Here is a 12,466-nt window from a genome sequence, read left to right as displayed (position 1 = left end):
TTTTTTTTCTCTAGAAGATAAGAGAGAGAGAGAAAGAGAGAGGAGAGAGAGAGGGCTCTTTATCGCAGATACAACAGTCCACAGCACTGTCTCTCTGTATAGTACATTATGTCCCGATCTAACTTTGTTTTTAACGAGGGTCACGATTCTGGCGCTCTGGAACGCATCGGTATCCAATGGATAAGCAGCTGCAAGATGACACACCCCTTTATGCATGGAGTTGGTCACGCCCCCAGCATGGAAACAGCTTCTAGTCGACTCGGCACATTGACCTGTCACAATGCAGGAGACAACTAGGGAAATATCACTGGGATGGAGTATGTTCATTTGGCTACAGAAGAAAGAAAAGTTATCATAATTTCATAACTGTTTAATTTCCAAAGACCGGAAAAGGATTCATACTCGACGTGTTTACGTTTAGATTTTAATTTGGGATCTAGGATGGCAATTCCATGGAGAAGCCGGTAACATGTATTATGTGAGTTGTTTCCTATTGATAGCATACTGAGACCAAAGCTACCTCCATAATCACATAAAGGGATCAAACCCGACTGAACCTTTATACCAGAACATAGTTGTTATATTTGAATGTCACCAATTACGCATCGGTGTTCCGTTTGAAGGGATATGGATCATTTCGCCGCTGAGTGCCTTGTGTCTATGTCCAGTCGGGCTGTCGTTCACCCTAAAGAGAACAGAGAGTTCAAAACAGAACCAGCCTGCTATCCAAGGAACGATGGAGAAGACATGGTCAAAGACAACTCCTCTCTTTTCGTGGTGGCGAGGATTCTAGCGGATTTTAACCAGCAGGCACCCACGACCACTAGCGATATTGCCGAGCAGGCAAAAATAGCAGAAGGGTGCGTATCGCCAGCTCCAGTCACAGAGGATGGGAATACTGCCACACCTATCCTCGTCAGCCCCGCCGCCGACCTCACACAAAGAGGCAGTAAACGTGTCAGAGGTCGATCCGAACCGGAATCGCCTCAGAAAAAGCACAAATGTCATTATTCAGGTTGTGAAAAAGTTTACGGGAAGTCGTCCCACCTCAAAGCGCACCTAAGGACACACACAGGTCAGTTCCCTTTAAAACAATTTACATTCAAATACATTATTTATAGTGATATTATTAAACTCCCCATTATTTATTTGGTTCAGTTTCACTAGTAGCCTAGTATTGTGAAGGACTGGGTGTGAATAGGGACGAATAGTGACCCTAAATTGGATGTGAGCCAACGCATTGATGCAATGCACAACGTGTCACACATACGTTCGCTCACGGTGAACTATTCTATTGACCCGTTTGCACATAAAACGCTTTAAAAAAAAAAACACATTATCTAACTATTCTGTTAATATACACTTAACCCTGTAAACAATCCTATCTGAAACAATGTTTAGAGCTGCAGTGAATGAGAGAGCTGCGTTACATTGTAACCTTGTCGGTATTTAGTGGCCGGTGAATAAGTTGAGCGCGTGGAGAAAACACTCAACTCAATGACCTGCTGTATGGCTGATGTAGAACAGCAGGTGCTGCGTAATGGGATTCATACAACTCAACTATACCACTATGGGCTTTGTTTCAGTTGATAGTAAAACACGAGAAACACCGTGTACATAACAACAACAACTACAAACTATTGGACTTTTATCAGAACACGTTTCTGTCAAATCAATTTATTAACTGTAAACTATAAATCCAATAGGAAAGGATGGATGGAGAGAGAGAAAGAGAGAGAGAGGGTAAAGAGAGAGAGAGACAGAGAGGGTAAAGATAGAAAGAGTGGGAGAGACAGAGAGATGGTAAGTGTGACTCTAAGCTCTTTGTTTTGCTGTGGGAGGATGTACCACACCCCCTTCACTGGCTCCTCACTAGTTACCACAGCCACAAAGTCGTAATTATGGAAAAACCGCGCCTATTTCTGCAATTTATCTCCTTAAAATCGGATTTGAACCCTAACCTTAAATTAAGACAAAACAGCTATTTTTGTTTTCATGAATTTGTAAAAATATAGGCAATTTTTCACTTTGTGCTTGTGGTAACTAGTGACAACCCCTTCCCTGCCAAAACCAGAGTTCTCTCTCTCTCTGTCTCTGTCTCAGTCTCTCTCTCTGTCTCTCTCTCCCCCCCCCCCTCTCTCTCCTCTCTGTCTCTCTCTCGCTCTCTCTCTCTCTCAGTCTCTCTCTCCCTCTCTCTCTCTCTCTTTCTCTCTGTTTCTGTTTCTCTCTCTCTCAGTCTCAGTCTTTCTCCCTCTCTCTCTCTCTCTCTCTCTCTCTCTCGCTCTCTCTCTTTCTTTCTGTTTCTCTCTCTCTCAGTCTCTCTCGGCTCCAGGCCCAGCCCCAGACACACACTCTGCCTGCCTTACAGCCGATCTGTCCAGCAACAGACTCAGCTAGCAGAGCTCAGACACAGATGAGTGTTCCCCATAAGATGCTTCATATCATATCATTAGGTGGGACATATAAACTCCACAAGCGTAATCCATGTTATTACCACGTGATAAAGCAGTGTGTCAGAGCTCAGACACAGGGTGTGTTTCCCATAGGATGCTTCATGTCATTAGATGGAGAACATAATGTCCTCGATCTGCCATCCTATAGCTTTCTGAGACCCAGCAGTTCATTGTTGTCCTCTCTAATGGACATGTTGTTTTTCTCCGTGTCCCTGAGGCCATACATGCCACTGTATTGGGACTTGTTGTACCTTTGACAGGTACATTCTGGGCTTTTCAATGATATCATGTGTGTGAGGCTTCGTCATCTTTTCTTCTCTGTTCTTCAAAATAGCTACCATCACAAGTACCAGCACAATTACCATCACAATTACTATCACAATTACCATCACAATTACCATCACAAGTACCATCACAATTACCATCCCAATTAGCATCACAAGTACCATCACAATTACCATCACAATTAGCATCATGATTATCAGCACAATTACCATCACAATTAGCATCATGATTACCAGCACAATTACCATCACAATTACCATCATGATTATCAGCACAATTACCATCACAATTAGCATCATGATTATCAGCACAATTACCATCACAAGTAGCATCATGATTAGCATCACCATTAGCATCACAATTAGCATCACAATTAGCATCATGATTATCAGCACAATTTGCACATTTTATGGTAAGTGTGTGTAATTGTGTAAATATAATTTTTGTGAGGTTGGTATTCAAATGCTTTCTAACAGGTAAATACCTCAGGAATAGTTTGTTGAGGTTGGTATTCAAATGCTTTCTAACAGGTAAATACCTCAGGAATAGTTTGTTGAGGTTGATATTCACATGCTTTCTGACAGGTAAATACCTCAGGAATAGTTTGTTGAGGTTGATATTCACATGCTTTCTGACAGGTAAATACCTCAGGAATAGTTTGTTGAGGTTGATATTCACATGCTTTCTAACAGGTAAATACCTCAGGAATAGTTTGTTGAGGTTGATATTCACATGCTTTCTAACAGGTAAATACCTCAGGAATAGGTTGTTGAGGTTGATATTCACATGCTTTCTAACAGGTAAATACCTCAGGAATAGTTTGTTGAGGTTGATATTCACATGCTTTCTAACAGGTAAATACCTCAGGAATAGTTTGTTGAGGTTGATATTCACATGCTCTCTAACAGGTAAATACCTCAGGAATAGTTTGTTGAGGTTGGTATTCACATGCTTTCTAACAGGTAAATACCTCAGGAATAGTTTGTTGAGGTTGGTATTCAAATGCTTTCTAACAGGTAAATACCTCAGGAATAGTTTGTTGAGGTTGGTATTCAAATGCTTTCTAACAGGTAATACCTCAGGAATAGTTTGTTGAGGTTGATATTCACATGCTTTCTAACAGGTAAATACCTCAGGAATAGGTTGTTGAGGTTGATATTCACATGCTTTCTAACAGGTAAATACCTCAGGAATAGTTTGTTGAGGTTGGTATTCACATGCTTTCTAACAGGTAAATACCTCAGGAATAGTTTGTTGAGGTTGATATTCACATGCTTTCTAACAGGTAAATACCTCAGGAATAGTTTGTTGAGGTTGGTATTCACATGCTTTCTAACAGGTAAATACCTCAGGAATAGTTTGTTGAGGTTGATATTCACATGCTTTCTAACAGGTAAATACCTCAGGAATAGTTTGTTGAGGTTGATATTCACATGCTTTCTAACAGGTAAATACCTCAGGAATAGTTTGTTGAGGTTGATATTCACATGCTTTCTAACAGGTAAATACCTCAGGAATAGTTTGTTGAGGTTGATATTCACATGCTTTCTAACAGGTAAATACCTCAGGAATAGTTTGTTGAGGTTGGTATTCACATGCTTTCTAACAGGTAAATACCTCAGTTTGGTGAGTTTTCAGAGCAATGTAATCATGCTTTCTAACAGGTAAATACCTCAGGAATAATTTGTTGAGGTTGATATTCACATGCTTTCTAACAGGTAAATACCTCAGGAATAGTCAGTTGAGGTTGATATTCACATGCTCTCTAACAGGTAAATACCTCAGGAATAGGTTGTTGAGGTTGATATTCACATGCTTTCTAACAGGTAAATACCTCAGGAATAGGTTGTTGAGGTTGATATTCACATGCTTTCTAACAGGTAAATACCTCAGTTTGGTGAGTTTTCAGAGCAATGTAATCATGTTGTCCCATTTAAATCAGACCTGCCCTCTCTATGTTTTCTACCTAATGACCAAGTGTACAGTAATGTTAAATGTTTCATATTTACTATCAACCGAGACCTAATGGCCACTACAGTACACATACAAAATAATGACGAAATAACTACCCCCCCCCACACACACAACCCCCCCCCCCTCCCTCCCCACACACAACCCCCGCCCCTCCCCACACACAACCCCCCCCCCCCACCCCTCCCCACACACTTTAATAACTCTACCTATATGTACATATTACCTCAGCTAACCAGTACCCCCTGTATATAGCCTCCACATTGACTCTGTACCGTAATACCCTGTATATAGCCTCCACATTGACTCTGTACCGGTACCCCCTGTATATTGACTCTGTACCGTAATTCCCTGTATATAGTCTCCACATTGACTCTGTACCGTAACACCCTGTATATAGCCTCCACATTGACTCTGTACCGTAACACCCTGTATATAGTCTCCACTTTGACTCTGTACCGTAATACCCTGTATATAGCCTCCACTTTGACTCTGTACCGTAATACCCTGTATATAGCCTCCACATTGACTCTGTACCATAATACCCTGTATATAGCCTCCACATTGACTCTGTACCGGTACCCCCTGTATATTGACTCTGTACCGTAATACCCTGTATATAGCCCCCACATTGACTCTGTACCGTAACACCCTGTATATTGACTCTGTACCGTAATACCCTGTATATAGCCTCCACATTGACTCTGTACCGTAACACCCTGTATATTGACTCTGTACCGTAATACCCTGTATATAGCCTCCACATTGACTCTGTACCGTAACACCCTGTATATTGACTCTGTACCGTAATACCCTGTATATAGCCTCCACATTGACTCTGTACCGTAACACCCTGTATATAGCCTCCACATTGACTCTGTACCGTAACACCCTGTATATTGACTCTGTACCGTAACACCCTGTATATTGACTCTGTACCGTAACACCCTGTATATTGACTCTGTACCGTAACACCCTGTACATTGACTCTGTACCGTAATACCCTGTATATAGCCTCCACATTGACTCTGTACCGTAACACCCTGTATATTGACTCTGTACCGTAATACCCTGTATATTGACTCTGTACCGTAATACCCTGTATATAGCCTCCACATTGACTCTGTACCGTAATACCCTGTATATAGCCTCCACATTGACTCTGTACCGTAATACCCTGTATATTGACTCTGTACCGTAATACCCTGTATATAGCCTCCACATTGACTCTGTACCGTAATACCCTGTATATTGACTCTGTACCGTAATACCCTGTATATAGCCTCCACATTGACTCTGTACCGTAATACCCTGTATATTGACTCTGTACCGTAATACCCTGTATATAGCCTCCACATTGACTCTGTACCGTAATACCCTGTATATAGCCTCCACATTGACTCTGTACCGTAATACCCTGTATATTGACTCTGTACCGTAATACCCTGTATATAGCCTCCACATTGACTCTGTACCGTAATACCCTGTATATTGACTCTGTACCGTAATACCCTGTATATAGCCTCCACATTGACTCTGTACCGTAACACCCTGTATATTGACTCTGTACCGTAACACCCTGTATATTGACTCTGTACCGTAACACCCTGTACATTGACTCTGTACCGTAATACCCTGTATATAGCCTCCACATTGACTCTGTACCGTAACACCCTGTATATTGACTCTGTACCGTAATACCCTGTATATTGACTCTGTACCGTAATACCCTGTATATAGCCTCCACATTGACTCTGTACCGTAATACCCTGTATATAGCCTCCACATTGACTCTGTACCGTAATACCCTGTATATAGCCTCCACATTGACTCTGTACCGTAATACCCTGTATATTGACTCTGTACCGTAATACCCTGTATATAGCCTCCACATTGACTCTGTACCGTAACACCCTGTATATAGCCTCCACATTGACTCTGTACTGGTACCACCTGTATATAGCCTCCACATTGACTCTGTACCGGTACCCCCTGTATATAGCCTCCACATTGACTCTGTACCGTAATACCCTGTATATAGCCTCCACATTGACTCTGTACCGTAATACCCTGTATATAGCCTCCACATTGACTCTGTACCGTAATACCCTGTATATTGACTCTGTACCGTAATACCCTGTATATAGCCTCCACATTGACTCTGTACCGTAACACCCTGTATATAGCCTCCACATTGACTCTGTACTGGTACCACCTGTATATAGCCTCCACATTGACTCTGTACCGGTACCCCCTGTATATAGCCTCCACATTGACTCTGTACCGTAATACCCTGTATATAGCCTCCACATTGACTCTGTACCGGTACCCCCTGTATATAGCCTCCACATTGACTCTGTACCGTAATACCCTGTATATAGCCTCCACATTGACTCTGTACCGGTACCCCCTGTATATAGCCTCCACATTGACTCTGTACCGTAATACCCTGTATATAGCCTCCACATTGACTCTGTACCGTAATACCTGTATATAGCCTCCACATTGACTCTGTACCGGTACCCCCTGTATATAGCCTCCACATTGACTCTGTACCGGTACCCCCTGTATATAGCCTCCACATTGACTCTGTACCGTAACACCCTGTATATAGCCTCCACATTGACTCTGTACCGTAATACCCTGTATATAACCTCCACATTGACTCTGTACCGTAATACCCTGTATATTGACTCTGTACCGTAATACCCTGTATATAGCCTCCACATTGACTCTGTACCGTAACACCCTGTATATAGCCTCCACATTGACTCTGTACTGGTACCACCTGTATATAGCCTCCACATTGACTCTGTACCGGTACCCCCTGTATATAGCCTCCACATTGACTCTGTACCGTAATACCCTGTATATAGCCTCCACATTGACTCTGTACCGTAATACCCTGTATATAGCCTCCACATTGACTCTGTACCGTAATACCCTGTATATTGACTCTGTACCGTAATACCCTGTATATAGCCTCCACATTGACTCTGTACCGTAACACCCTGTATATAGCCTCCACATTGACTCTGTACTGGTACCACCTGTATATAGCCTCCACATTGACTCTGTACCGGTACCCCCTGTATATAGCCTCCACATTGACTCTGTACCGTAATACCCTGTATATAGCCTCCACATTGACTCTGTACCGGTACCCCCTGTATATAGCCTCCACATTGACTCTGTACCGTAATACCCTGTATATAGCCTCCACATTGACTCTGTACCGGTACCCCCTGTATATAGCCTCCACATTGACTCTGTACCGTAATACCCTGTATATAGCCTCCACATTGACTCTGTACCGTAATACCTGTATATAGCCTCCACATTGACTCTGTACCGGTACCCCCTGTATATAGCCTCCACATTGACTCTGTACCGGTACCCCCTGTATATAGCCTCCACATTGACTCTGTACCATAACACCCTGTATATAGCCTCCACATTGACTCTGTACCGTAATACCCTGTATATAGCCTCCACATTGACTCTGTACCGTAATACCCTGTATATAGCCTCCACATTGACTCTGTACCGTAATACCCTGTATATAGCCTCCACATTGACTCTGTACCGTAATACCCTGTATATAAGCCTCCACATTGACTCTGTACCGTAATACCCTGTATATAGCCTCCACATTGACTCTGTACCGTAATACCCTGTATATAGCCTCCACATTGACTCTGTACCGTAATACCCTGTATAAGCCTCCACATTGACTCTGTACCGTAATACCCTGTATAAAGCCCCGCTATTGTTATTTTTACTGCTGCTCTTTAATTTTTTGTTACTTTTATCTATTTTTTACTAAACACTTAATTTTATGAGGCGTTATTAAGGGAGAGTATCAGAGATGTGTAGATGGGGTTAGGGTTAGAGGGGAGTATCAGAGATGTGTAGATGGGGATAGGGTTAGAGGGGAGTATCAGAGATGTGTAGATGGGGTTAGAGGGGAGTATCAGAGATGTGTAGATGGGGATAGGGTTAGAGGGGAGTATCAGAGATGTGTAGATGGGGTTAGGGTTAGAGGGGAGTATCAGAGATGTGTAGATGGGGATAGGGTTAGAGGAGAGTATCAGAGATGTGTAGATGGGGATAGGGTTAGAGGGGAGTATCAGAGATGTGTAGATGGGGATAGGGTTAGAGGGGAGTATCAGAGATGTGTAGATGGGGTTAGGGTTAGAGGGGAGTATCAGAGATGTGTAGATGGGGATAGGGTTAGAGGGGAGTATCAGAGATGTGTAGATGGGGATAGGGTTAGAGGGGAGTATCAGAGATGTGTAGATGGGGTTAGGGTTAGAGGGGAGTATCAGAGATGTGTAGATGGGGATAGGGTTAGAGGGGAGTATCAGAGATCTGTAGATGGGGTTAGGGTTAGAGGGGAGTATCAGAGATGTGTAGATGGGGTTAGAGGGGAGTATCAGAGATGTGTAGATGGGGATAGGGTTAGAGGGGAGTATCAGAGATGTGTAGATGGGGTTAGAGGGGAGTATCAGAGATGTGTAGATGGGTTTAGGGTTAGAGGGGAGTATCAGAGATGTGTAGATGGGGTTAGGGTTAGAGGGGAGTATCAGAGATGTGTAGATGGGGATAGGGTTAGAGGGGAGTATCAGAGATGTGTAGATGGGGTTAGGGTTAGAGGGGAGTATCAGAGATGTGTATATGGGGTTAGAGGGGAGTATCAGAGATGTGTAGATGGGGATAGGGTTAGAGGGGAGTATCAGAGATGTGTAGATGGGGTTAGGGTTAGAGGGGAGTATCAGAGATGTGTAGATGGGGTTAGGGTTAGAGGGGAGTATCAGAGATGTGTAGATGGGGTTAGGGTTAGAGGGGAGTATCAGAGATGTGTAGATGGATGGGGGTAGTTATCTTCTCAGTGACCCATCCCCTGACCCCATAACTAGTCTAGGAGCCCTGAATAGTCTTAGTCTGCATCCCAAATGTCTCCCTATTCCCTATTTACTGCACTACTTTTGACCAGGGCCCATAGGGATATGCACTATAAAAAAAAACAGGATGCTATTTGGAACTCAGTCATAGACAGCATAACACTGACAGCCCACAGAAACAATACAATATACAGCCATTATATAGACATATTATTATATTGGTGAATGAAATGAGCTGTTATGCAATGATTCATCAGGTTCACAGCTGGAAGGGGTTGGCCTGTTGGCTCTTTTCGTATTTGACGTGTAACACGTCTCTACAAGGACTTTATCTTTGATGATCAAAGCCTTCCTAGACTTTCAGAAGCCTTTGTAGATGACAACAACAGAAGACAGATGGATGCCCCGTGAACGTTGCAATAGATACGTTCCTAGATAGATCGATACAAGCGATTCATTTGTGGTCGTTTGGTGTCTCTGGACGGTGACCGAATGATGCAGATGTTCTGTACTCGACTACTAACCCTACCCCCATCCCATCTAACCCTATCCCTAACCCCATCCCCTCTAACCCTACCCCATCCCCTCTAACCCTACCCCCATCCCCGCTAACCCTACCCCCATCCCCTCTAACCCTACCCCCATCCCCTCTAATCCTACCCCCATCCCATCTAACCCTAACCACCATCCCATCTAACCCTATCCCCATCCCATCTAACCCTATCCCTACCCCCATCCCCTCTAACCCTACCCCCATCCCCTCTAACCCTACCCTACCCCATCCCCTCTAACCCTACCCCCATCCCCTCTAACCCTACCCCCTTCCCCTCTAACCCTACCCCCATCCCTTCTAACCCTATCCCCATCCCCTCTAACCCTACCCCCATCCCATCTAACCCTACCCCCTTCCCCTCTAACCCTACCCCCTTCCCCTCTAACCCTACCCCCATCCCTTCTAACCCTACCCCATCCCATCTAACCCTACCCCCTTCCCCTCTAACCCTACCCCATCCCCTCTAACCCTACCCCCATCCCATCTAACCCCATCCATCTACACATCTCTGATACTCGACTCTAACCCTAACCCCATCTACACATCTGAACAATACTGTAAGGTAAGGATCTCCTGACCAGAAATTCTCCTGACCTTGGTCCCGAATATCAAGTGAGTCTAGACCTGCAGTCCAAATCCTGCACATAGCACTTTAATGAACAACATTCATATTCTGTGAGTTTGGGTGTGAACCACTGAAATATAATCGTCCTTCCACTCACTTTGTCATTCTAGTGAGACGGCACTGCACCACACCACGGGGACAATCAGCCATTTTGTCTAGACTGCTGTGCTGAGCTAGTGTTCTACGTGTGGAGAAGAGAGACTGGTCCTTAAGCTGCTGATAGACAGCAAGGGGGGGGGGGGGGGCATTCATTTTCAATGAAGACAGTGAAATACTATATACAGGGTCAGTTAATACCATACTATATACAGGGTCAGTTAATACCATACTATATACAGGGTCAGTTAATACCATACTATATACAGGGTCAGTTGATACCATACTATATACAGGGTCAGTTAATACCATACTATATACAGGGTCGGTTAATACCATACTATATACAGGGTCAGTTAATACCATACTATATACAGGGTCAGTTCAGTGCCATACTATATACAGGGTCAGTTCAGTGCCATACTATATACAGGGTCAGTTAATACCATACTATATACAGGGTCAGTTAATACCATACTATATACAGGGTCAGTTAATAGCATACTATATACAGGGTCAGTTAATACCATACTATATACAGGGTCAGTTAATACCATACTATATACAGGGTCAGTTAATACCATACTATATACAGGGTCAGTTAATACCATACTATATACAGGGTCAGTTAATACCATACTATATACAGGGTCAGTTAATACCATACTATATACAGGGTCAGTTAATACCATACTATATACAGGGTCAGTTAATACCATACTATATACAGGGTCAGTTAATACCATACTATATACAGGGTCAGTTAGTACCATACTATATACAGGGTCAGTACCATATTAACAATGTACAGGGATACATACTGGAGTGATGGAGGTAGATGTGTATAGGGGTAAGGTGACTATGTCTGTGTGTGTGTGTGTGAGTGTGTGTGAGTGTGAGTGTGTGTGAGTGTGTGTGTGTGTGTGTGTGTGTGAGTGTGTGTGGGTGTGTGTGTGTGAATGTGAGTGTGAGTGTGTGTGCATAGTATGTGTGAGTCAGCAGATTCTATAAATCATTGTTTTCTAATCTATTTTTTTGGATTCATCATTTCTGTTGCACGTTCAGGTAAATATGTTTTTAATGCACGCCTGTTCGCACGTAGTGTTTGTTTATGTCGTTGCTATGGTCACCAGCGGCTGTGGCTCTTTTTTTGCGTGAAGACACCGGCTGCCTGACTAGATGGAGGAGACGTCGCACTCAGTGGGGAACTCTGCCGTATCCCGGTGGGTGTCTGCACACAGGGCTTTATAGTTACCATTAATGGTTAGACTTTTGCCTCTTCGTTCTTTATTAACCGTGCTCGTTGTCTCTGAGGAGTTCTTCAGATTATAGAGTTTAAATTATATGTTGGCAACAGGGTTAGATCTCGTTTCGCTTCAAGTAAACAAGAGAGGTTGAGTGATTTGTGGCAACGTATTGTAGCCTGTCTGCGTGTGTGCGCGTGCGCGTGCGCCGACTGTGTGTGTGTGCGTGCTCGCGCGTGTCTGTGTGTGTGCGTCTGCGTGCTTGTGCGCGCGCGTGTGTGTGCGCTCGCGCGTGTGCGTGTGTGTGCCACGGGTTACGTCAGGATACGTGTGCT

The 12,466-nt window shown here is 43.6% G+C and overlaps 1 protein-coding gene across 1 annotated transcript in view; it reads left to right on the top strand.

Moving 5' to 3' along the window:
* The first annotated feature begins 244 nt into the window (after nt 1-244).
* Nucleotides 245-12,466, top strand: part of klf13 (Kruppel like factor 13) — a 49,801-nt gene continuing 37,579 nt past the window's right edge. The window contains exon 1 of the mRNA XM_031812478.1: nt 245-1,075. Coding sequence (XP_031668338.1) covers nt 628-1,075 — 448 coding nt within the window. The 5' untranslated portion in view covers nt 245-627. The remainder of the gene's footprint in view (nt 1,076-12,466) is intronic.

Source organism: Oncorhynchus kisutch, unplaced genomic scaffold (genome assembly GCF_002021735.2).
Source record: "Oncorhynchus kisutch isolate 150728-3 unplaced genomic scaffold, Okis_V2 Okis03b-Okis08b_hom, whole genome shotgun sequence".
NCBI classification, from domain to species: Eukaryota; Metazoa; Chordata; class Actinopteri; order Salmoniformes; family Salmonidae; genus Oncorhynchus; species Oncorhynchus kisutch.
This window is presented reverse-complemented; position numbering and strand designations above follow the sequence as displayed.